The sequence below is a fragment of the Lepidochelys olivacea genome (assembly GCF_965140295.1).
Source record: "Lepidochelys olivacea isolate rLepOli2 genome assembly, chromosome: 2".
Classification (NCBI taxonomy): Eukaryota; Metazoa; Chordata; order Testudines; family Cheloniidae; genus Lepidochelys; species Lepidochelys olivacea.
Window position 1 is genome coordinate 62,653,224 of NC_140412.1, and position 22,672 is coordinate 62,675,895.

General features: G+C 45.1%; 1 protein-coding gene across 3 annotated transcripts in view; it reads right to left on the reverse strand.

Moving 5' to 3' along the window:
• Nucleotides 1-1,221: 1,221 nt before the first annotated feature.
• Nucleotides 1,222-22,672, reverse strand: part of TRIM55 (tripartite motif containing 55) — a 61,603-nt gene continuing 40,152 nt past the window's right edge. For all 3 annotated transcript variants that reach the window (XM_084621739.1, XM_084621737.1, XM_084621738.1), the window contains one exon: nt 1,222-1,534. In XM_084621739.1, the coding sequence (XP_084477865.1) occupies nt 1,415-1,534 (120 nt within the window). In that variant the 3' untranslated portion in view covers nt 1,222-1,414. The remainder of the gene's footprint in view (nt 1,535-22,672) is intronic.

Sequence of the window (22,672 nt, forward strand, 5' to 3'; positions counted from 1 at the left end):
ATCTGGCTCTTAGACCCTGACCCTGTAATGTATTTATGACTCTCAAAGACTATTGAACTCTTTCAGAGATGATGACAGTCAGCACCCATTAGGAAATACTCATACAGTATTCAATTCTGTAATAATTTTTCTAACTGTCCTTAGAGTGTTAGGGTTAGAAATCCTGATGCCCATGGAAGTCAGTGGGAAAACTCAAAGGATTTCACCTTCAGAATCAAGTGCAGTGTCAATCTGCTCACCATTATAAAAGGCATGTCAGTTTATGTAACCAGTTTCACTAGTTAAATATCTGTAGTATACATTGGACACGTCTCTCTGCACTGTGGTAGCCTCTTCCATGGGTTTATAATCTTTTAAATGCATTCTTTAACAGATACTTGCAATAAACTCATCACAGTTCAGCTCAGAATGGTCTTTTGTGGTTTCAAAGGTCTTGCCCTTTTACTGTCAATTTGCTCAATAGGATAAAAGTGAGTGTTGATTTCATGTATCAAAGGAAGTTGAGAAGCTATAGGTATAACAGATATGGATATAGACAGGCACAAGCTGAAACACTTATTCAGAGCCCTCTCCTTGCCTTTTGGGGAAATACAGATAATGAAGATACACATACAGATCTGTATCCCACATAATTCAGGAAGGGTTCCAATCCAGTGCTTCCTACAGCTATATCTTTATTGTCTACAGCCATATAAAATATAACATTTCTGAATGGTTCGAGTGTTATTAATTGTGACCTATCAACCACAGCTGGAAAATACAAATCTAAGGGTGAAAAGCTCCTCTTGCAATCCCCATTTACGCTCAGTTCTTGCGCATCAAGCATGCAGTAGCACCATTTGTGCTGGAATAATTCAGCACCCTGGTTGTATTGAGTGGAGTTTTAGACTTACCTTTGAGTTTTATGGATTTTGTCAAGGATTTGCCACAAGAGTTAGCAATAAGTTGAAAAGGTGGAGTTACTCCAACTGGTGTAGTGAAGAGTAGTGAGGGGGTCATATTTCAACGAACAGTCTTGGGTAAGCACTTACAAAAATACAGCAGGACACCCAGGCTGGCTACAAACAATCATAATGTTCACTAATTTTGCAACTCTAATTATAGCATGAAGCTTCTGTTCAACATTCTCCTCTCTGAAACAGGTTTTTCTTGAACACACAGTCACTCTTAGTACAGTATTTCATCAACACATCTATTAGTCCAGTTTTCCCACTCCTTTTATTCAGCTATTTCCAAACATCATTCTAATCTAAAAGTATCAGATACAGTATAATGGAATTCAAATAAGGCCCTGGGAATTAAACCTAATCAAGATGTCCCTTATATGGATTATTTCTTGTTGGTTCCAGCCAGGTCACTTGCTGCCTCATAGCTCCTCTCGGGTAAGTACATCCAAAGCCAGCCGGAATTATAGTTATTCATTCAATGAGTTTAACCAGGAGAAAGAGAAGACATGACGAGCCGGCTCATCAGTTCTTTCACTGCTCACTGGAACATCTTCCACTTGTCCTTGAGGGGATGGTTCAGACCCAGTCTGTAGGAGAAGGAAATGTTTATAAGGGGAAGAAGGAAAGCTCATCTTTTAAAGCTGGGATTATGTTTGCAATATGGTTCTATAATACTGGCTTCTTTCTATCAATAAAGTTTGATGGGAAGTAGAAAGGAGGAAAAATCATGAACATGAAAAGTCTTTGGGGGCAGGAGCCTACTGAAGCCAAAGGGAGTTTTGCTATTGACTTCAATAGGGCCAGGATTTCACCCCATGTGTTTGCATAGCTCAAAAAGCCTCCAATTCTCACACGAGTGGATTTCAATAGGACAACTTGCATAACTAAGGTGAGCAGGATTTAACTCCACGATTGAAGTAGGTGCTGTAACTTCTAATCAAGAAGAGAAATGAAAAGTTGCCATATTAGCCACATATTTAATATGTAACTGGAATACACCAGAACAATTTTTATTAGCTGCACAAAGCTGGCATTCACTCTGGAGTACTGGTGGCACCTTAGAGACTAACAAATGTATTTGAGCATAAGCTTTCGGGAGCTACAGCTCACTATGAAGCTATAGGTATAACAGATATGAAGTGAGCTGTAGCTCCCGAAAGCTTATGTTCAAATAAATTTGTTAGTCTCTAAGGTGCCACAAGTACTCCTTTTCTTTTTGCGAATACAGACTCACACGGCTGCTACTCTAAACTCTGTAGACAGTAAACAACTGATAATGTTATGATCAGTAATCAAATTTAAAAACCCATAAAATAAATAATTTGATGAGTTCTCAAATGCCTATAAAACTTAACGTCTTCAAAAAACGGGACTATAAATTTGTAACATATGGGGCAATATATACTAACTCTTTTAGGATGGTTAAAAACAAATTAGTTGTCAGAGCTTTGGGTCCAATTCTGCTACCCTTACTCACATTGTGTAGTATCCTACTGTGGGAAATATACTTGATTTCAGTGGGACTATTTGCAAGTAAGGTATTATTTAAAATGAATAAGGATGATAGAATTGTGTCCTTTAACACTAAATATGTCTCAACCATTTATAACAGTTGCATAATGTAAAGTTATCAAAATCACGGTGCAAACATATGTACAGGTACTGACAACATATCACAGCTACTTATGAAGAACTACAGCATAGGATGGATGATTATTTGGCATTTTCCAAGCAATTTTTGTAAGTATGTAATGTTAAAATCCATACTGGAATTAGTGAGAAATGATGATCTGTTATGTGTAAGTTGGCTAACGGGCTTCATTCCAGTTACTGTCTAGTTGGACAATGTCATACCACTATTGGACAAGTCCTAAAGTCTTGTGGACATGAAAACAAGTAGTTTCCTGTTTCTTTTCCTATATCTAATTGAAGTTTTCAGTTTATTTTTAAGGGCCACATCCTTAATTAGTATAAATTGGCATAGCCCCAGTGGTTTCAATAGAGGTAATTCAATTTACACCGGCTAAGAATCTGGACCTAAGACTTGAAAGATGGATTAATCTAGCCTCTTAATTTGGACAAGATTTTCAAAATGATGCTTTTTGTTGCAGGTTCAAAATGTGGTGTGAAAATTTGGTCATTTTATGTACATTTACATTTTCAAGATAACACTTTCCAGTGAGTAAATCTATTGTGCGCTTGAATAAGAGTGCAAAAATTAGTGGAACTTGGAAGACCTGAAGGAATAATTACCTATTTAGACACCAGAGTTCCTTTTCAGCAAGGTTGGAGTGAAAATTTGTCTCCTAAACTTAGTAAACAGGTTTGTCTGCCATGTTGTTGTAGCTGTGTTGATCCTAGGATATGAGACAGACAACATAGGTGAGGTAATATCTTTTATTGGATCAACTTCTGGAAACTTCTCAATATGAAGGAGAAGGAAGCCAGACTAAATATTACTTCCTGAGAAAATGCAAGAGCCCAACTTGTATTTAGCTCAGACACTTTGTTTATTTCCCCAGACTTGAAGAGCTCTGTGAAGCTTGAAAGATTGTACCTTCTACCAACAGAAGTTGGTCCAATAAAATATATTATCTCACCTACCTGGTCTCTCTCAGTTTTGCACATTTTAAGGAATTAGACACACATCAGTCAGATCCTCAGCTAAAGTTCTGGCCCTCAGAATAATGTGTGTAAAATCTTTTGGCCAAAACTTCTAATGTGGGTTCCTCAAGTTACATGCCAACAGTAAATAAGTGGCCTAAATAAAGCCCTTTGTTTGGGTTTATGTAGATTGAGAGGTCTAAGTTTAGGGAATCCACATTTGAAAAGTTTGCCTTTTACTTTCAAATGTGCAACTGAAATGCCTAGAACAGCTAAAAATAATTATCATTATGCATGCACATTTTTGTGCACCCAAGTCCCCAGTAGGGCACTTAACATACACCCTTAGTGCACAGAGTCCTAAATGTCTGGCAAATGATTAATAAAAACACCCACATCACCTCTGATTTCTTCTCTAAAACTGCCTTATTATTCTATCATTTATCTTACTGTACAGAATCAGCTAGATGGATCACTTCCACTTGATGTTCCAACAACGATTTCATTTTGTTTTCAGACTATGGGCTTTATCCAGCAAAGCACTTAGGACCAAATCTACAAAGGTATGTAGGCTCCTATCTTTCACTGACACAATAAAGGTTAGGATCCTAAATAACTTTGTGGATCAGGGCCTTAAGCACATACTTAACTTTAAATCAATGGGACACCTCACAAACTTAAATTTAAGCACATGTGTAAGTGCTTTGGTGGACTGGGACCAAAAAGAATTGGAAAGAATAAAAGAATAACTACTTGGTCTTCTCTACATTAGGAGATACACATTAACACATGGTAGACCTTGTCTGCTGAGACAAGTTTAAACCCAATAGTCTTTTGTCTATAGGTCACAGGGTGGCTGGCCCCAGTAAATGAAGTAGGTCCAGCTCCCCTGTGCCAGAGCTGGTGCGCCCATTTAGCCAATTATGAGAGTGAGGCAGCTCCTGGGGGCTATAAAAGGTAAGGGAGAGACCTACTGAGGGAGAGTCCCAGTGAGAGTTGGTCAGGAGACTGGAGAAGTCTCTGGGGAAAGTTGCAGAAAGATTTCTGCAGGCCCTCCCTGGGAAGAGGGAGGAATGAACTAGGAGACTGTATGTCTGGGACCAGGGAAAAGGCTGAAGGCAGAGGAGCAGTGAGAGTGGTTTGCTGGCTGCTGTCCCCAAGCCAGAGAACCAGGGATGGAGACAGTTGAAGGCAAGGGAGCAGCAGAGGAACTTACCAATTGACATCTCAGGGCCAGAGAGCTTCACCCAGAGTGAAAAGGACCAGGGAGAATGAAGGAAGGCGCACTGGCAAGGATGTTCCCAGCAGAGAGGCTGTGTGGGGTTCCCACTTGGAAAAGCATGGTTACACTCCAGTTGGAAGGGCTGTCCCGGTACAAGACAGGACTGGGCTGTGCTGGATAGCTAGGGCATGGTGAGAGACTCCAGGGCTGCGCTGAAGAGCCGGGCCATGGGAGGGACACCAGAGCTGTGCTGGAGAGCCAGGCAGTGGTGTAGTCCTAAAGTGAAGTATCTCCCTGTCCCCAGGCTGCGGGGGGTGAGGCACAGTGGTGTAGTGGAGCTGGACCGCTGTTCCAGTGTGTTTTAGCTCCATCACACTACTGGAGCCAGGACCTGGAGAGGGACGCTGGGGCTGGATGTTACCTATAGTGTTTGGATTATGCTGGGGAAGACTGGACTATTCTTGTGGGACATTTGTTATGATTTATGTGCATGGGATTCCGTAATAAATGAGCCCCTCAAGGGCTATAGTTATACTTTGGAACACTCTGTGGACTATCTCTGGGGACTCTGAAGGAGGGGAATTGAGGCAGGCGTGCCTCTTATGCTGTGGCCTGCCGCAAGAGAGCACTCCAGGCAGGGGGCAGCGCTATGACACCACACCAAGTACTAAATCATATCTAACATTGGACAGGCTAATACGTGTTGTAACATGATGGTATTGCCCAGTTTAGGCACAAACTTCAAGACTTCTACAACCCCCCTTCGGTTTTGGATGTATTAAGTGTTTACTCCATGCATTTCACCGTGGAAACAGAACTCCAGTCTACTATCTCTCTGCTTGGTGAAAACGTCTACTCTGTGATAAAAGACCCACAGCATGGTTGCAGCTGCCCTGGGTCAGCTGACTCGGGCTCGTGGGGCTCAGGCTGTGGGGCTTTACAAGTGCAGTGTAAACATTTGGGCTTGGGCTGGAGCCCTGGCTCTAGCACCCTCCCACTTCGCGAACATCTGCACTGCAATTTTATAGCCCCGCAGCCCGAGTCAGCTGATCTGGGCCAGCCGTGAGTCTTTTCAAGAGTCATTAATCGACACCACAATTAGCTGTGGGTGGAGTAGAGGCAATACTGAGAATGCAGCTCTGCACGGACTTGTAAACTTGCTTTTTCGTACCTGCAATGTTTTAAGAGCTGACTCTCACTGAGTCATACAATCATGTAGACCTATTATCATCAGATTGGTAAAAAGGGAAATTCTTAAATTCTACTTCAACTCCCAGAGAAAGTTGTTGCTTGTATAACTCAACACACTTCCCTTTGTAACAGCAGCCTGACTGTGCACTGCAAAACTATACTGTATCATTAAGATATTTCAGGACAAACTTTTCAGCTCCAGTGCTCATTGAAAAAGAGCTTTTAAAAATAGAGTGGTAGGGAGAGACTTTCAAAGGCAGAAAGGGGAGTCTGGCACACAACTGAAAGTCAATGGAACTAACTTCCCCTTGTGCCTTTGAAACACTCCTCCATAACGGCGTGTACTTCCAATCAGAAAAAGGGCAGCTTTCTCCAAGTTGCAGCGGTCTATACCATATGCCTTTCAAACGGTGTCTAAAGTCGATTCCACACTTCATAATGTCTTCCTGTTGCTATTAAGTAATGAACCTTTTTCTGAAATTTATCTCCTAGACTAGGGCTCTTTCTGGGGGCAGGGATTATGTATTTATACAGTACAAAGCATAATGGGGCCCCATGCCTTGATTGGGGCCTCTACTAAAAATAATAATGAATAACTAAAACATTCACTTCAGATCATATTAATCACATTAAGGCAATTCTGGAGAAGTGCTAAACACCTAAGGGTATGATTCAGACTTTTCTCACTGACTTCAGGAAGCACTGGATCGTGCCCTCAGTAAACACCAGGAATTCCCATTGAGACAAGTCATGATCAGAGCTGAGCACCTGGTCTTTATTCAGATTTTATTCAAGCAAAATTATAGCAGAAGTCAACAGGCCATATCCTGAGAAGTGCTGACCATCTGCAACTCCTGCTGAATTCAAGAGCTGCTCAGCGCCACTCCAGCTCTGGTGCACAGAGTTTGCCTGAGTAAGGAATGAGTAAAACTAAGGACCTCAGGGTTTATTTAATCTGATGAGTTGCAGGTACTCAGCACCTCTCAGGATTTGGTTCATTAAGCACTAGACACAAGCACCAGTTAAATCTTTACAAGGTTCACATTAATACAGGAAAACTGACTTTGCTAGTCCTGTCTTTGTCCTGCAGTTGTTTGATTTTTATTGGGAGAGGGGAGTGGAAAGTGGATAGACTGCTAGTGCATATTAGCTACCTGGAATATTTCAAAGTTTTACATACTGCTTTCTGCTTACAACCACCACCAGTCTCCATATCCTCCACGCACAAAAACTTCAGTATATAATAAACAAGCTTTACTGGAATTAAGAACTTTGTCTTACCATTTTTACGAAGTCAGTAAATAACTATCTTTTTTGGAAGCTGTGCATATTTTTGACGTTGTCTAAATGTGGAAAATCCTATTTGCTTCTATAGATCTTTGCTGTACTGTTACATGGGTACTGGATTGTGTAAAGTTACATTAGGCTATTTGCAGAATGATGTAACATAATGAAAAGTGAGGGGTGAAATAGCTTGATCTTCCTAAGGCCCTATAAACACATGGGATACAGAGTAGAATTTGTTACTGTGCATTTTCTATAGGGTGACCAGATAGTAAGTGTGAAAAATCGGGATGGGGTCAGGGGTAATAGGTGCCTATATAAGACAAAGTCCCAGATATCAGGATTGTCCCTATAAAATCGGGACATCTGGTCACCCTAATTTCCTACCTATACATCTTTGCTCTTTTATATAGTAACTGACACTCAGTAAAAAGCTTTCCTTAGAATGCTACCTACGACATCAGGGTTTCTGTATGACAGCCAGTTTAGTAATCTGCCGTCTCCCTGCTGCTCTATGCAGGCTGCTACTCGACAATTTCATGTCCCTCCAAAGACTATATGCATGGCCCAAGATCAAAAAAATGGCCTACACATGAATAAAGCAGAAATCAGTAAGTTTTCTTTACACTGAGTGAAACTCTTCCTGTGCAGGAGGCAGCTCAAGGCCTCTGTGCCTCTTACATTCATTTAAGACCTCAAAATAGTCCCAGCTATGCCCTGTTTTGAGGGATTTAAGTGGTGCATAGGCCTTGTGCTAGACCTCTGCATAAGACCTTTCATCCATGGGGCAACTTAGGAAATACAGTTCACTGACATTTTAGAATATGACTAAGATCATGACATGTTTTTTCAGTTTTTAATCACATTAGCCCTTACTCAGATAATCAGAGGGAGTTTGCTTGAGTAAGGATCAAGTAAAAAATCTCAGTATTTGTCCTTTTTTGTTGTTGTTGCTGCTGCTACTACTATGGCAAAATCTCCAAAATAGCTCATTTCCCACAGTAACTCCATTAACTGAAGGGTATGTCTAGATTGCAAAGAAAACACTGTGACGTTGAATCTGGGAGCTTGGATCCATTGACTCAGGCTCACAGGGCTTGGGGTTCAGGGCTAAAAGGAGCAGTGTAGACATTCCTGATCAGGCAGGGGCCCGGGCTCTGAAACATGGCAAGGGTGGAGAGTCTTGGACCATCTGCGCCAGCCCACGCGGGAATGTCTACACTACTATATTTAGCCTTGCAGCCTGAGCCCAGAGTGGGTTCTGAGACTCAGTGCTGTCGGTTTTCTTTGCAGTTTGGATACAGCCTGTGGCTCTTAAGGTGATCCTGGGCCAAATTCCTCTCTCAGTGTCAATGACTCAATGGAGGTTGCTCTGGATTTACACTGATACAGCCGAGAAAAATTTGGGCCAAAAGTTCTAAATCTGATCTTAGAAAGATGTTTATTTCTTAAGTCAGTGTGGCACTTTCTGCTCTCAGTTACACTTGAGCAACCCCACTGACTGCAGGGTGTCTTCTGCTGGCTTCTTTTGGTGGGGGGAGGGATTGCACGGATGTATGGTTGGGAGAAAAGTGGAACTCAGGAAAATGAGCAGTAACAATACACGCATCCTGCCTCTAAGGGCTTGTCTAGACTGGGAAAATGAGTGGTGTGTTAATTAACTAGTTTTAACTAACATTTTTAAACACCACTAGCACCCAGTGGTGACAAAAATGGTCATGTTTAAAAATGTTGATTAGTCACACACCCATCCCATAATCTGTAGGCTCTGGTTGGTGCCTCCGCTGCAGGTCCTACACTTCTGACAGTGACCATATCCAGGTAGTGAAAACAAAGGGAACGCAAGAGGTTATTTTTAAATAGTTTAAACTTTAGTCAAATAATGTCTGTTTATGCAACATAGCTGCTTCAGCAGAATACCTGGCAGCTGTCACCCTTACCACAATACTGCTTCAGGATGAGAGATTGTTTTTATTAAATGTCTCTTTTAAAAAAAAAATATCAGTGTGAACTAACAGAATATTATCTGAGAAAAACTGTTCAGCTATATACGGTAGCAGACAGCATATGCATAGGCAGACTCCATCAATTATAATACTAGCTGTGTCATTCTTTGAACGGTGGCCAGTAGTGTACTTTAAAAGTCCATTGGGACTAAATGTCGTACTTGAATGGATTTTCATTACTTACAATTAGTGCTGCATGGCAAACGGATAATGCAATGTCACTTATTCAGGACCTTAACAATACCAAATTTAGTTCTGAGCAAAACTTGTTCAGATTTGCTTATTTTTTGCGTAGACTGCATACGTTCCCTGCAGAATATTAAGTAAACCACAGGTCTTGGAGTCTGAACAAATGTTGAAACCAGTTCTGGGGAAGAGTATCTTAAATAAAAGCTTCCTTGTGTTGGTATTGTCTGAAAGGTCTTTTGGGACAAACAAAACCCTTTATTTCAATTCGTTCCGAATCGATCTCAATGCCTCGGCCAAAATCTAACAAAAGCACACCTTTTTAATTTCCCATCCAGTTTCTTTTTGTATACCAAAGACGTTTACTCTCTCTATTGAGAGCAATTAGTTTTCAGTCTGGATCAAAGCCTAGTCCTACTGTCAGAGAAAACAGAAAGGAAAAAATTACAAGAAAAAGTGGGTCACAACTCGAACTTATAAGTTATAGGGCCCTACTCCATGGGAGAAAGTGAAGGAAGCAGTTTTACAAAAATACGGGTGTTCAAACTGAAGGGTCTTTTCTCGACTTACCCATCCATCATTCTTTGATACACCCATAGTAAATCTCGGGAGGCTTTTCTGGTTAATCAACTATCCCTGATCCTTTTCCAATTGCACCAGAGACTAGTCTAATAAAAAAAAAATCCTCTAACCTCCCCACCAGCAGTGAATGAGTACTGATTGCCAATGTGAGAAAACGAGTAGTCACACTACTGCCTGCCCCCAAAGGTTCTCTCTTCCTCCACTTTTCTCTCCCAGCAGACAAGCAGGGAGGAACAACCAAGAACTGAATTAAAATATACAAAACCTCCAAGTGTTACCTTACAGGACATAGCCCTCTAATTCCAGCCAAAAGAAACTTTCATATCTCGCTGCAGAGATAGGTAGGAAATCTAACAGTGGATCAGTCAAGTATGGCTATGCTGCCTAGCTGTTCCACTGGGAAACACATAGTGCTGTAAATTAAAGACTTTTTTTAAATGGCTGCTGTGGTAAACCTGATGAATGAGACCCACCACCATTTCAGATTGTGACTCACCCAAGAATTTGATTCATTATATCAGATAACAGAGCCAGCATAATTTATGGGGTTTATAGACATCACATGCTTTGAAGGTTTGAATGCTACTTTAACTTAGTCATGAATGAATGACTTAGCTGTGTTATTGTAAATATGTTGGGGGTGGCATGTAAGAGCTGTGGACATGTTGCACATTCCATGAAGGCCAGAGAAGAGCGCTCCAGGAAGAAAACAACTTGCTGAAATGTCAGCTGAAGTAGCAAGTTCTAATTTCTTGGAGCTACTGTGCAATGGAAAGAGAAAGTCCATGGCACAGTTAAACATTTTTCTTCTCCCTGTTTCTACATCTTCTTAGCTATGTGCTTGTTGGTCTGGATCTGTGAGTCTAGGTGTTTTCTCCTTGCTAGGACAGTGATACTGAGCGCTGATAGCCAAAAGGTGTTCACCCTAAGAACAATAATATAACTCAACTGATAACACTATCACTTCTTAGACAGAAAGATGATTGTGGAATCAAGTCCCACTCTCTGATCTGCAGTCTGGTGTGGGCAATGGTGGCATTACAGTGTAGTACTCTGTTGAACTGAGAGAAGTGCCACCCTTTAGATAAGATGGGAAACCAAGGCCCCTTATGCCCATCTCAGGTGGCTTTCCAGGGGAATGTTAAAGATTCTGGGATAAATACTCCTTTTGGTGAAACAGGTGCAACTCCCACTGATTGGCAATTATTAAAAATTAGATTATTGTAATGGTGTGGGGCTCACCTCACGTGAGTGTACACCAGGTGAGTGTGGGCACGCCTGCAATTTTTCTCAACTTCTCCGCTCATTGTGCCCCTGGTCAGCCACTGCACTCCTGAGGCGGGTCTTCGGTGACCCAGCCTTCTGTCCACATCACATACAGTCCATGTGCACAGCAAAACAAACCCCTTCTGGGGTATACCATCCAACCGGGCCTATTTCAGAGCCCTCGGTAATGTCATGCAGCCCTCTCCATGCTCAGTCCTTAACAGTCCAATAGGGCCCATCACAGTACCCTCAGCTGGTATGTCCCTGCAGCCCGCCCTCGGCTCAATCTTTAACAGCTCAAAGGGGCCCATCATTGTACCCCTTCTTTGGGCGTGTCCTTCTCTGTAGCCCTCCCTGGGGTCAGTCCTTCCACAGTACAACAGGACCCATCATGGTACCCCTCCACTGGCAATGTCTCTGTAGCCCTCCCCAGACTCAGGCCCTGTTGGTGAGACTGAGGACCAATCTCAGAACCCTAGTTCAGTGGCTCTCTACCTTCCAGACTGCTGTACTCCTTTCAGGAGTCTGATTTGTAATACAGAACCCCAAGTTTCAGCTCACTTAAAAAACACTTGCTTACAAAAATACAAAAGTGTCACAGCATGCTGTTACTGAAAAATTGCTTCTTTTCTCATTTTTACTATCTAATTATAAAAAAATCAATTGGAATATAAATATAATACTTACATTTCAGTGTATAGTATATAGAGCAATATAAACAAGTCATTGTGTGAAATTTTAGCTTGTATTGACTGCACTAGTGCTTTTTATGTAGCTTGTTGTAAAAGTAGCCAAATATCTACATGACTTGATGTACCCCCTGGAAGATCTCTGCAGACCACCTTGGGTACATGTACCCCTGGTTGAGAACCACTGCCCTAGTTGTCCAGCTTACATGTGAAGGTTCCTGCTCTGGAATGGAGCAGCACCCCAGGCATAGGCACTGGCTTCCTCATTTCCCTGGGGGTGTTCGACCGCTGCTTCACCTCAGGCCCCGCCCCCACTCCATCACTTCCCCCAACACTCCATCCCTGCCCTACCTCTTCCTGCCTCCACTCTGCCCCACCCCCACTCTGCCCCACCTCTTCCCACCCCATTCTGCTCCTTCCCCCGAGTGCACCCCATCCTCGCTCCACCTCCTCTCCTCCAGCACACCACTGAACAGCTGATAGTAGTGGATGGGAGGCACTGGGAGGAAGGGGGAGGAACTGATTGGTGGGCCACTGGGAGGTGCTGTGGGGGAGGGAGAGGAGCTGATCGGCAGGGCTGCTGGTGGGTGCTAAGCACCCACTATTTTTTTCCATGAGTGCTCCAGCCCCAGAGCACCCCAGGCATAGAGTTGGTGCCTATGATCACAGGGCTTCCTCCCTGGAGACTCTTTGCATGTCCTATAGTCCTCTGACCCCAGCTCTCTAGCTGGGTCAGTCTCACTTCAGCCCCCTTCTGGAGGGTAACAATTCCACGTACAGTCCCTTCCCTAGGCCTGTCCAAACTTCCTTCTCTCAGGGTGCAGCCCCCACTTCCCCAATGGCTGTTGCAGGGGACCCAAGCCCACCCAGTACTCCAGGCCCCAACCCAGGGACCTTCTAAGTAGCAGCCACATGCCATGTCCCTCTTAGCCCTGGTCTACACTAGGAGTTGAGGTCGAATTTAGCAGCATTAAATCGATTTAACCCTGCACCTGTCCACACGATGAAGCCCTTTTTTTCGACTTAAAGGGCTCTTAAAATTGATTTTCTTACTCCACCCCTGACAAGGGGATTAGTGCTGAAATCGGCCTTGCTAAGTCAAATTTGGGGTACTGTGGACACAATTAGACAGTATTGGCCTCCGTGAGCTATCCCAGAGTACTCCATTGTGACCGCTCTGGACAGCACTCTCAACTCAGATGCACTGGCCAGGTAGACAGGAAAAGGCCCGCGAACTTTTGAATTTCAATTTCCTGTTTGGCCAGTGAGGCAAGCTGCAGGTGACAATGCAGAACTCATCAGCAGAGGTGACCATGATGGAGTTCCAGAATCACAAAAGAGCTCCAGCATGGACCAAACGGGAGGTACGGGATCTGACTGCTGTTTGGGGAGAGGAATCCGTGCTACCAGAACTACGTTCCAGTTTTTGAAATGCCAAAACATTTGTCAAAATCTCCCAGGGCATGAAGGACAGAGGCCATAACAGGGACCCGAAGCAGTGCCGCGTGAAACTTAAGGAGCTGAGGCAAGCCTACCAGAAAACCAGAGAGGTGAACGTCTGCTCCGGGTCAGAGCCCCAAACATGCTGCTTCTATGATGAGCTGCATGCCATTTTAGGGGGTTCAGCCACCACTACCTCAGCCATGTTGTTTGACTCCTTCAATGGAGATGGAGGCAACACGGAAGCAGGTTTTGGGGATGAGGAAGATGATGATGATGAGGTTGTAGATAGCTCAAAGCAAGCAAGGGGAGAAACCGGTTTTCCCGACAGCCAGGAACTGTTTCTCACCCTGGACCTGGAGCCAGTACCCCCCGAACCCACCCAAGGCTGCCTCCCGGATCCGCCAGGTGGAGAAGTGACCTCTGGTGAGTGTACCTTTTAAAATACTATACATGGTTTAAAAGCAAGCATGTTTAATGATTAATTTGCCCTGGCATTTGTGGCTCTCCTGGATATACTCCCAAAGCCTTTGCAAAAGGTTTCTGGGGAGGGCAGCCTTATTCCATCCACCATGGTAGGACACTTTACTGCTCCAGGCCAGTAGCATGTAGAATCATAGAATCATAGAGTCATAGAATATCAGGGTTGGAAAGGACCTCAGGAGGTCATCTAGTCCAACCCCCTGTTCAAAGCAGGACCAATCCCCGACTAAATCATCCCAGCCACGGCTTTGTCAAGCCTGACCTTAAAAACTTCTAGGGAAGGAGATTCCACCACCTCCCTAGGTAACGCATTCCAGTGTTTCACCACCCTCCTAGTGAAAAATTTTTTCCCAATATCCAACCTAAATCTCCCCCACTGCAACTTGAGACCATTACTCCTTGTTCTGTCATCTGCTACCACTGAGAACAGTCTAGAGCCATCCTATTTGGAACCCCCTTTCACGTAGTTGAAAGCAGCTATCAAATCCCCCCTCATTCTTCTCTTCTGAAGACTAAACATCCCCAGTTCCCTCAGCCTCTCCTCCTAAGACATGTGTTCCAGTCCCCTAATCATTTTTGTTGCCCTCCGCTGGACTCTTTCCAATTTTTCCACATCCTTCTTGTAGTGGGGGGCCCAAAACTGGACACAGTACTCCAGATGAGGCCTCACCAATGTCGAATAGAGGGGAACAATCACGTCCCTCAATCTGCTGGCAATGCCCCTACTTATACAGCCCAAAATGCCATTGGCCTTCTTGGCAACAAGGGCACACTGTTGACTCATATTCAACTTCTCATCCACTGTAACCTTTTCTGCAGAACTGCTGCCGAGCCATTCGGTCCCTAGTCTGTAGCTGTGCATTGGATTCTTCCATCCTAAGTGCAGGACTCTGCACTCGTCCTTGTTGAACCTCATCAGATTTCTTTTGGCCCAATCCTCCAATTTGTCTAAGTCCCTCTGTATCCTATCCCTACCCTCCAGCGTATCTACCACTCCTCCCAGTTTAGTGTCATCTGCAAACTTGCTGAGGGTGCAATCCACACCATCCTCCAGATTGTTTATGAAGATATTGAACAAAACCGGCCCCAGGACCAACCCCTGGGGCACTCCACTTGATACCGGCTGCCAACTAGACATGGAGCCATTGATCTCTACCCGTTGAGCCCGACAATCTAGCCAGCTTTCTATCCACCTTATAGTCCATTCATCCAGCCCATACTTCTTTAACTTGCTGGCAAGAATACTGTGGGAGACCGTGTCAAAAGCTTTGCTAAAGTCAAGGAACAACACGTCCACTGCTTTCCCTTCATCCACAGAGCCAGTTATCTCGTCATAGAAGGCAATTAGATTAGTCAGGCATGACTTGCCCTTGGTGAATCCATGCTGACTGTTCCTGATCACTTTCCTCTCCTCTAAGTGCTTCAGAATTGATTCCTTGAGGACCTGCTCCATGATTTTTCCAGGGACTGAGGTGAGGCTGACTGGCTTGTAGTTCCCAGGATCCTCCTTCTTCCCTTTTTTAAAGATGGGCACTACATTAGTCTTTTTCCAGTCATCTGGGACCTCCCCAAATCGCCAGGAGTTTTCAAAGATAATGGCCAATGGCTCTGCAATCACATCCGCCAACTCCTTTAGTACTCTCGGATGCAACGCATCCGGCCCCACGGACTTGTGCTCGTCCAGCTCTTCTAAATAGTCCCGAACCACTTCTTTCTCCACAGAGGGCTGGTCACCTCCTCCCCATGCTGTGCTGCCCAGTGCAGTAATCTGGGAGCTGACCTTGTTCATGAAGACAGAGGCAAAAAAAATATTGAGTACATTAGCTTTTTCCGCATCCTCTGTCACTAGGTTGCCTTCCTCATTCAGTAAGGGGCCCACACTTTCCTTGACTTTCTTCTTGTTGCTAACATACCTGAAGAAAGCCTTCTTGTTACTCTTAACGTCTCTTGCTAACTGCAACTCCAGGTGTGATTTGGCCTTCCTGATTTCACTCCTGCAAGCCCGAGCAATATTTTTATACTCATCCCTGGTCATTTGTCCAATCTTCCACTTCTTGTAAGCTTCTTTTTTGTATTTAAGAGCAGCAAGGATTTCACTGTTAAGCCAAGCTGGTCGCCTGCTATATTTACTATTCTTTCTACACATCGGGATGGTTTGTCCCTGTAACCTCAATAAGGATTCTTTAAAATACAGCCAGCTCTCATGGACTCCTTTCCCCCTCATGTTATTCTCCCAGGGGATCTTGCCCATCAGTTCCCTGAGGGAGTCAAAGTCTGTTTTTCTGAAGTCCAGGGTCTGTATTCTGCTGCTCTCCTTTCTTCCTTGTGTTAGGATTCTGAACTTGACCATTTCATGGTCACTGCCTCCCAGGTTCCCATCCACTTTTGGTTCCCCTACTAATTCTTCCCGGTTTGTGAGCAGCAGGTCAAGAAGAGCTCTGCCCCTAGTTGGTTCCTCCAGCACTTGCACCAGGAAATTGTCCCCTTCATTTTCCAAAAACTTCCTGGATTGCCTGTGCACCGCTGTATTGCTCTCCCAGCAGATATCAGGGTGATTGAAGTCTCCCATGAGAACCAGGGCCTGCGATCTAGTAACTTCTGTGAGTTGCCGGAAGAAAGCCTCGTCCACCTCATCCACCTGGTCTAGTGGTCTATAGTAGACTCCCACCACGACATCACCCTTGTTGCTCACACTTCTAAACTTAATCCAGAGACTCTCAGGTTTTTCTGCAGTTTCATACTTGAGCTCTGAGCAGTCATACTGCTCCCTTACATACAGTGCAACTCCCCCACCTTTTCTGCCCTTCCTGAACAGCTTATATCCATCCATGACAGTACTCCAGTCGTGTGAGTTATCCCACCAAGTCTCTGTTATTCCAATCACATCATAATTCCCTGACTGTGCCCGGACTTCCAGTTCTCCCTGCTTGTTTCCCAGGCTTCATGCATTTGTATATAGGCACTTGAGGTAACCTGCTGATCGCCCCTCTTTCTCAGTATGAGGCAGGAGCCCTCCCCTCTCATGCGCTCCTGCTTGTACCTCCTCCCGGTATCCCATTTTCCCACTTACCTCAGGGCTTTGGTCTCCTTCCCCCGGTGAACCTAGTTTAAAGCCCTCCTCACTAGGTTAGCCAGCCTGCTTGCGAAGATGCTCTTCCCTCTCTTTGTTAGGTGGAGCCCGTCTCTGCCTAGCACTCCTTCTTGGAACACCATCCCATGGTCAAAGAATCCAAAGCCTTCTCTCCGACACCACCTGCGTAGCCATTCGTTGACTTCCACGATTTGACGGTCTCTACCCAGGCCTTTTCCTTCCATGGGGAGGATGGACAAGAACACCACTTGCACCTCAAACTCCTTTATCCTTCTTCCCAGAGCCACGTAGTCCGCAGTGATCCACTCAAGGTCATTCTTGGCAGTATCATTGGTGCCCACGTGAAGAAGCAGGAAGGGACAGCGATCTGAGGGCTTGATGAGTCTCGGCAGTCTCTTCATCACATCACGAATCTTAGCTCCTGGCAAGCAGCAGACTTCTTGGTTTTCCCGGTCGGGGCGGCAGATAGATGACTCAGTCCCCCTGAGGAGAGAGTCCCCGACCACCACCACCCGCCTCCTTCTCTTGGGAGCGGTGGTCGTGGAACCCCCAACCCTAGGACAGTGCATCTCATGCCTTCCAATCGGTGGAGTCTCCTTCTGCTGCCTTCCCTCAGATGTATCATCTGGTCCACTCTCCGCATTAGTACCTGTGGAGAGAACATGAAAACGGTTACTTATCTGTATCTGCCCTGCTGGTACATGGACGTTCCCCTTTTTTCTTCTGGAGGTCACATGATGCCAAATTTCTTCACCATCCTTCTGTCCCTGATGTGCAGCCTGCTCTGAATCTTCAGAACCTTGTGCCCGTAGAAGCCTATCCTGACATTCGTCCAGGAAATCTTCAGTTTCTCTTATGCAACTCAGGGTTGATACCTGTTGCTCCAGACCTTGAACCTTCTCTTCCAGTATGGAGACCAGCTTGCACTTTGTACAGACAAAGTCGCATCTGTCCTGTGGAAGAAAGACAAACATAGCACATCCAGTGCAGGTCACAACAGCTGAACACCCCCCATCAATATTACCTTCCTTCTATGAGCTTCCTCAGGAGTTGTAGTAATTACTCAGAGAATCATACTCGGGAATCATTGTAGAACACAGCATTGCAGTGTATGTTTGCTGGCATTCAAACAACATCTGTTCTTTATCTCTCTGTGTTATCCTCAGGAGAGTGATATCATTCATGGTCACCTGGTTGAAATAGGGTGCTTTTCTTAAGGGGACATTCAGAGGTGCCCATTCCTGCTGGGCTGTTTGCCTGTGGCTGAACAGAAATGTTCCCCGCTGCTAGCCACGGGAAGGGTGGAGGGGCTAGCCACGTGCTGGGGGAGGCAAAATGTGACCTTGGAACGAAAGCACATGTGCTATGTATGTAATGTTAACAGCAAGGTTTACCATGAAAGAATGTACCCACTGTTCTATAAAGTGTGTCTTTTTAAATACCACTGTCCCTTTTTTTTCCTCCACCAGCTGCATGTGTTTCAAAGGATCACGGGATCTTCTCCTTCCCAGAGGCTAGCAAAGATTAGAAGGGAAAAAAAAATGCACTCGCGATGAAATGTTCTCTGAGCTCATGCTGTCCTCCCACACTGACAGAGCACAGACGAACGCATGGAGGCAGACAATGTCAGAGTGCAGGAAAGCATAAAATGACCGGGAGGAGAGGTGGCAGGCTGAAGAGAGGGCTGAAGCTGAAAGGTGGTGGCAGCGTGATGAAAGGAGGCAGGATTCAATGCTGAGGCTGCTGGAGGATCAAACTAATATGCTCCAGTGTATGGTTGAGCTGCAGGAAAGGCAGCAGGAGCACAGACTGCCACTAAAGCCCCTGTGTAACCAACCGCCCTCCTCCCCAAGTTCCATAGCTTCCTCACCCAGACCCCCAAGAACACGGTGGGGGGGCCTCCGGCCACCCAGCCACTCCATCCTAGAGGATTGCCCAAGCAACAAAAGGCTGGCATTCAATAAGTTTTAAACTTTTAAAGTGCTGTGTGGCCTTGTCCTTCCCTCCTCCACCACCCCTCCTGGTGCTTCTCTCCTCCACCACCCCTCCTGGGCTACCTTGGTAGTTATCCCCCTATTTGTGTCATGAATTAATAAAGACTGCATGAATGTGAAGCAACAAAGACTGTATTGCCTCTGCAAGCGGTGACTGAAGGGAGGAGGGGAGGATGGTTAGCTTACAGGGAAGTAGAGTGAACCAAGGGGCAGGGGGTTTCATCAAGGAGAAACAAACAGAACTTTCACACCGTAGCCTGGCCAGTCATGAAACTGATTTTCAAAGCTTCTCTGATGCGCACCGCGCCCTTCTGTGCTCTTCTAACTGCCCTGGTGTCTGGCTGTGCGTAACCAGCAGCCAGGTGATTTGTCTCAACATCCCACCCCACCATAAACATCTCCATCTTACTCTGATATTGTGGAGCGCACAGCAAGCAGTAATAACAGTGGGAATATTGGTTTCGCTGAGGTCTAACCGAGTCAGTAAACTGCGCCAACGTGCTTTTAAATGTCCAAATGCACATTCTATTACCATTCGGCACTAGCTTATCCTGTAGTTGAACAGCTCCTGACTACTGTCCAGGCTGCCTGTGTATGGCTTCATAAGCCTTGGCATTAAGGGGTAGGCTGGGTCCCCAAGGATAACTGTAGACATTTCAACATCCCCAACAGTTATTTTCTGGTCTGGGAATAAAGTCCCTTCCTGCAGCTTTTGAAACAGACCAGAGTTCCTGAAGATGCAAGCGTCATGTACCTTTCCTGGCCATCCCACGTTGATGTTGGTGAAACGTCCCTTGTGATCCACCAGTGCTTGCAGCACTATTGAAAAGTACCCTTTGCGGTTTATGTACTTGCCGGCTTGGTGCTCCAGTGCCAAGATAGGGATATGGGTTCTGTCTATGGCCCCACCACAGTTAGGGAATCCCATTGCAGCAAAGCCATCCACTATGACCTGCACATTTCCCAGGGTCACTACCCTTGATATCAGCAGATCTTTGATTGCCTTGGCTACTTGCATCACAGCAGCTCCCACAGTAGATTTGCCCACTCCAAATTGATTCCTGACTGACCGGTAGCTGTCTGGCGTTGCAAGCTTCCACAGGGCTATTGCCACTCACTTCTGAACTCTGAGGGCTGCTCTCATCTTGGCATTATTGCGCCTCAGGGCAGGGGAAAGCAAGTCACAAAGTTCCATGAAAGCGCCCTTACACATGCAAAAGTTTCACAGCCACTGGAAATCGTCCCAGACCTGCAACACTGTGTGGTTCCACCAGTCTGTGCTTGTTTCCTGAGCCCAGAATCGGCGTTCCACCGCATGAACCTTCCCCATTAGCACCATGATGCCACATTGCCAGGGCCCGTGCTTTGAGAGAAGTCTGTGTCCATGTCCTCATCACTCTCATCACTGTACTGACATCGCCTACTCGCCCAGTTTTGCTTTACCAAGTTCTGGTGCTGCATATATTGCTGGATAATGCGCGTGGTGTTTAATGTGCTCCTAATTGCCAAAGTGATCTGAGCAGGCTCCATGCTTGCCAAGGTATGGCGTCTGCACAGAAAAAAGGTGCGGAACGATTGTCTGCCATTGCCCTGACGGAGGGAGGGGCGACTGACGACATGGCTACAGGGTTGGCTTACAGGGAATTAAAATCAACAAAGGGGGTGGCTTTGCGAGAAACTGAATGGCCTCCTCAAGGATAGAACTCAAAACTGGATTTAGCAGGCTGTTGATTTCACAGAGGGAGGGAGGAAGGAGAAAATGAATACAAAACAAATCTGGTCTATTTCTTGTTTTGAGCCACTTCATCTATCTTTATACATCTTGCTGGCAGCAGACTGTGCAGTACGACCACTAGCCATCGACATCTCCTGGGTGCTCGGCAGAAGACGGTGCAGTATGACTACTGGCCATCGTCTTCTGCTAGCTGCAGATTAAAAGACAGTGCACTGCTGGTAGGACTCAATTGCCATGAGACGAAACAAGGGAAATGACCTGGCTAAGTCACTCCCATGTTTGCCCAGGCGCCCCTGACCTCATCGAGGTCGATTAAAAGAGCACCCAGGACTACGTCGAAGACAGCTACCAGTCATACTGCACTGTCTGCTGCCAAAAGGCAATAAACTGCGGCTGTGTAGCAATGCAGTACCATGTCTGCCAGCACCCAGGAGACATACGGTGATGGTTAGCTGAGCGGGCTCCATGCTTGCCGTGGTACCGCATCTGCACAGGTAACTCAAGAAAAAAGGCGCAAAACAATTGTCTGCCCTTGCTTTCACAGAAGGAGGGAGGGAAGGGGGCCTGACGATATGTACCCAGAACCACCTGTGACAATGTTTTAGCCCCATCAGGCACTGGGATTTCTACCCAGAATTCAAATGGGCGGCGGAGACTGCAGGAACTGTGGGATAGCTACCCACAGTGCAATGCTCCGGAAGTCGACGGTTGCCTCGGTACTATGGACACACTCCGTCGACTACATGCACTTAGAGCATTTGTGTGGACACACACACAATTGAATGTATAAAAATGCTTTCTACAAAACCGACTTCTATAAATTCGACCTAATTTCGTATTGTAGACCTTGGACCACTTCCCCATGGCCTGAATCTTCTTTGAGTCCCATCACAAAGCCAGGAGTACCTTCCTTGCTCCCCCAATCCCTGCCAGCAGACTGAATTCATGCTGTTCCTGCAGCTCCTTTTATATGAGCATGTTGGGCCCTGATGGGCTGCTTCCCTGCAGCCTCTTTCTGAATAGCTGCATCCCATGCAGCAGCTCTAAGCTTCTCCTCTATTGCTTTTTTGGGGACAGGGTGTGGCAGGACTGCCAGCCTTCCAGCAGGGGGTGTCCGGGTCACATATACCCCATCAGAATGATAAACAGTAACATCCATCAATAAAACCATTTTGTAATATGTACAGTTGGGTGTGAACTATTGAATAGTGAATAATAACTACTCCCTTTGTGTACATAGTTACTGCACCACTAGTATTTTAATGGACACTCTGTGCTTAAAAATCAGTCCTAATTTTGTGTTGGTTTGTGAAATTGCATGTGCACATCCACCCTATCCCTCCATTCTAATGCCTTGGGCTATCCTTGTGAGTAGGCAGGCACTGAAATATCCAGTACGCTGTTAATTCTTTTACATTTCAATATCTGCTTTTTCATAAGCTAGGGAGGCTGAGCAGCAGGATGAAGCAGTGTGTAAACACAAGCTCACAGTCATAATTATCCTACTGTCAAAGGGAATTTCAGTGGTACACATTTGCGGCCAGGTAGGCTAATATTTCAATGCTCACCCACTGTAATGGGTACAAATCACCAAGTACAACTTAGCATGGAATCATTTACTGTTAAACAGAAAAGCTGACCTATTTCATAGGATTAGGATGAGATCTACATCTACTATTGTGAAGTGAATCTGCTGTGATATGATGTAAAATAGCAGCAATTCAGCTGTGGCACAGAAGAAAATACTTTTTTTTGAAGGTGATAATTTTCCTTTCAGAATTTTTTTCCTAAACAACCAAATGAGAAATGCCCTGAAAAGGCAGTTTAATGGAGATCAGAATTCAAGCCTGTTCAGCTTTTAAATTAGGTAATTACAACAATCAGAACAGAAGAAATCATTTTGTCCACACTGTGATTCTTATGATCTATTATTACTTGAAATGGACCAAAAT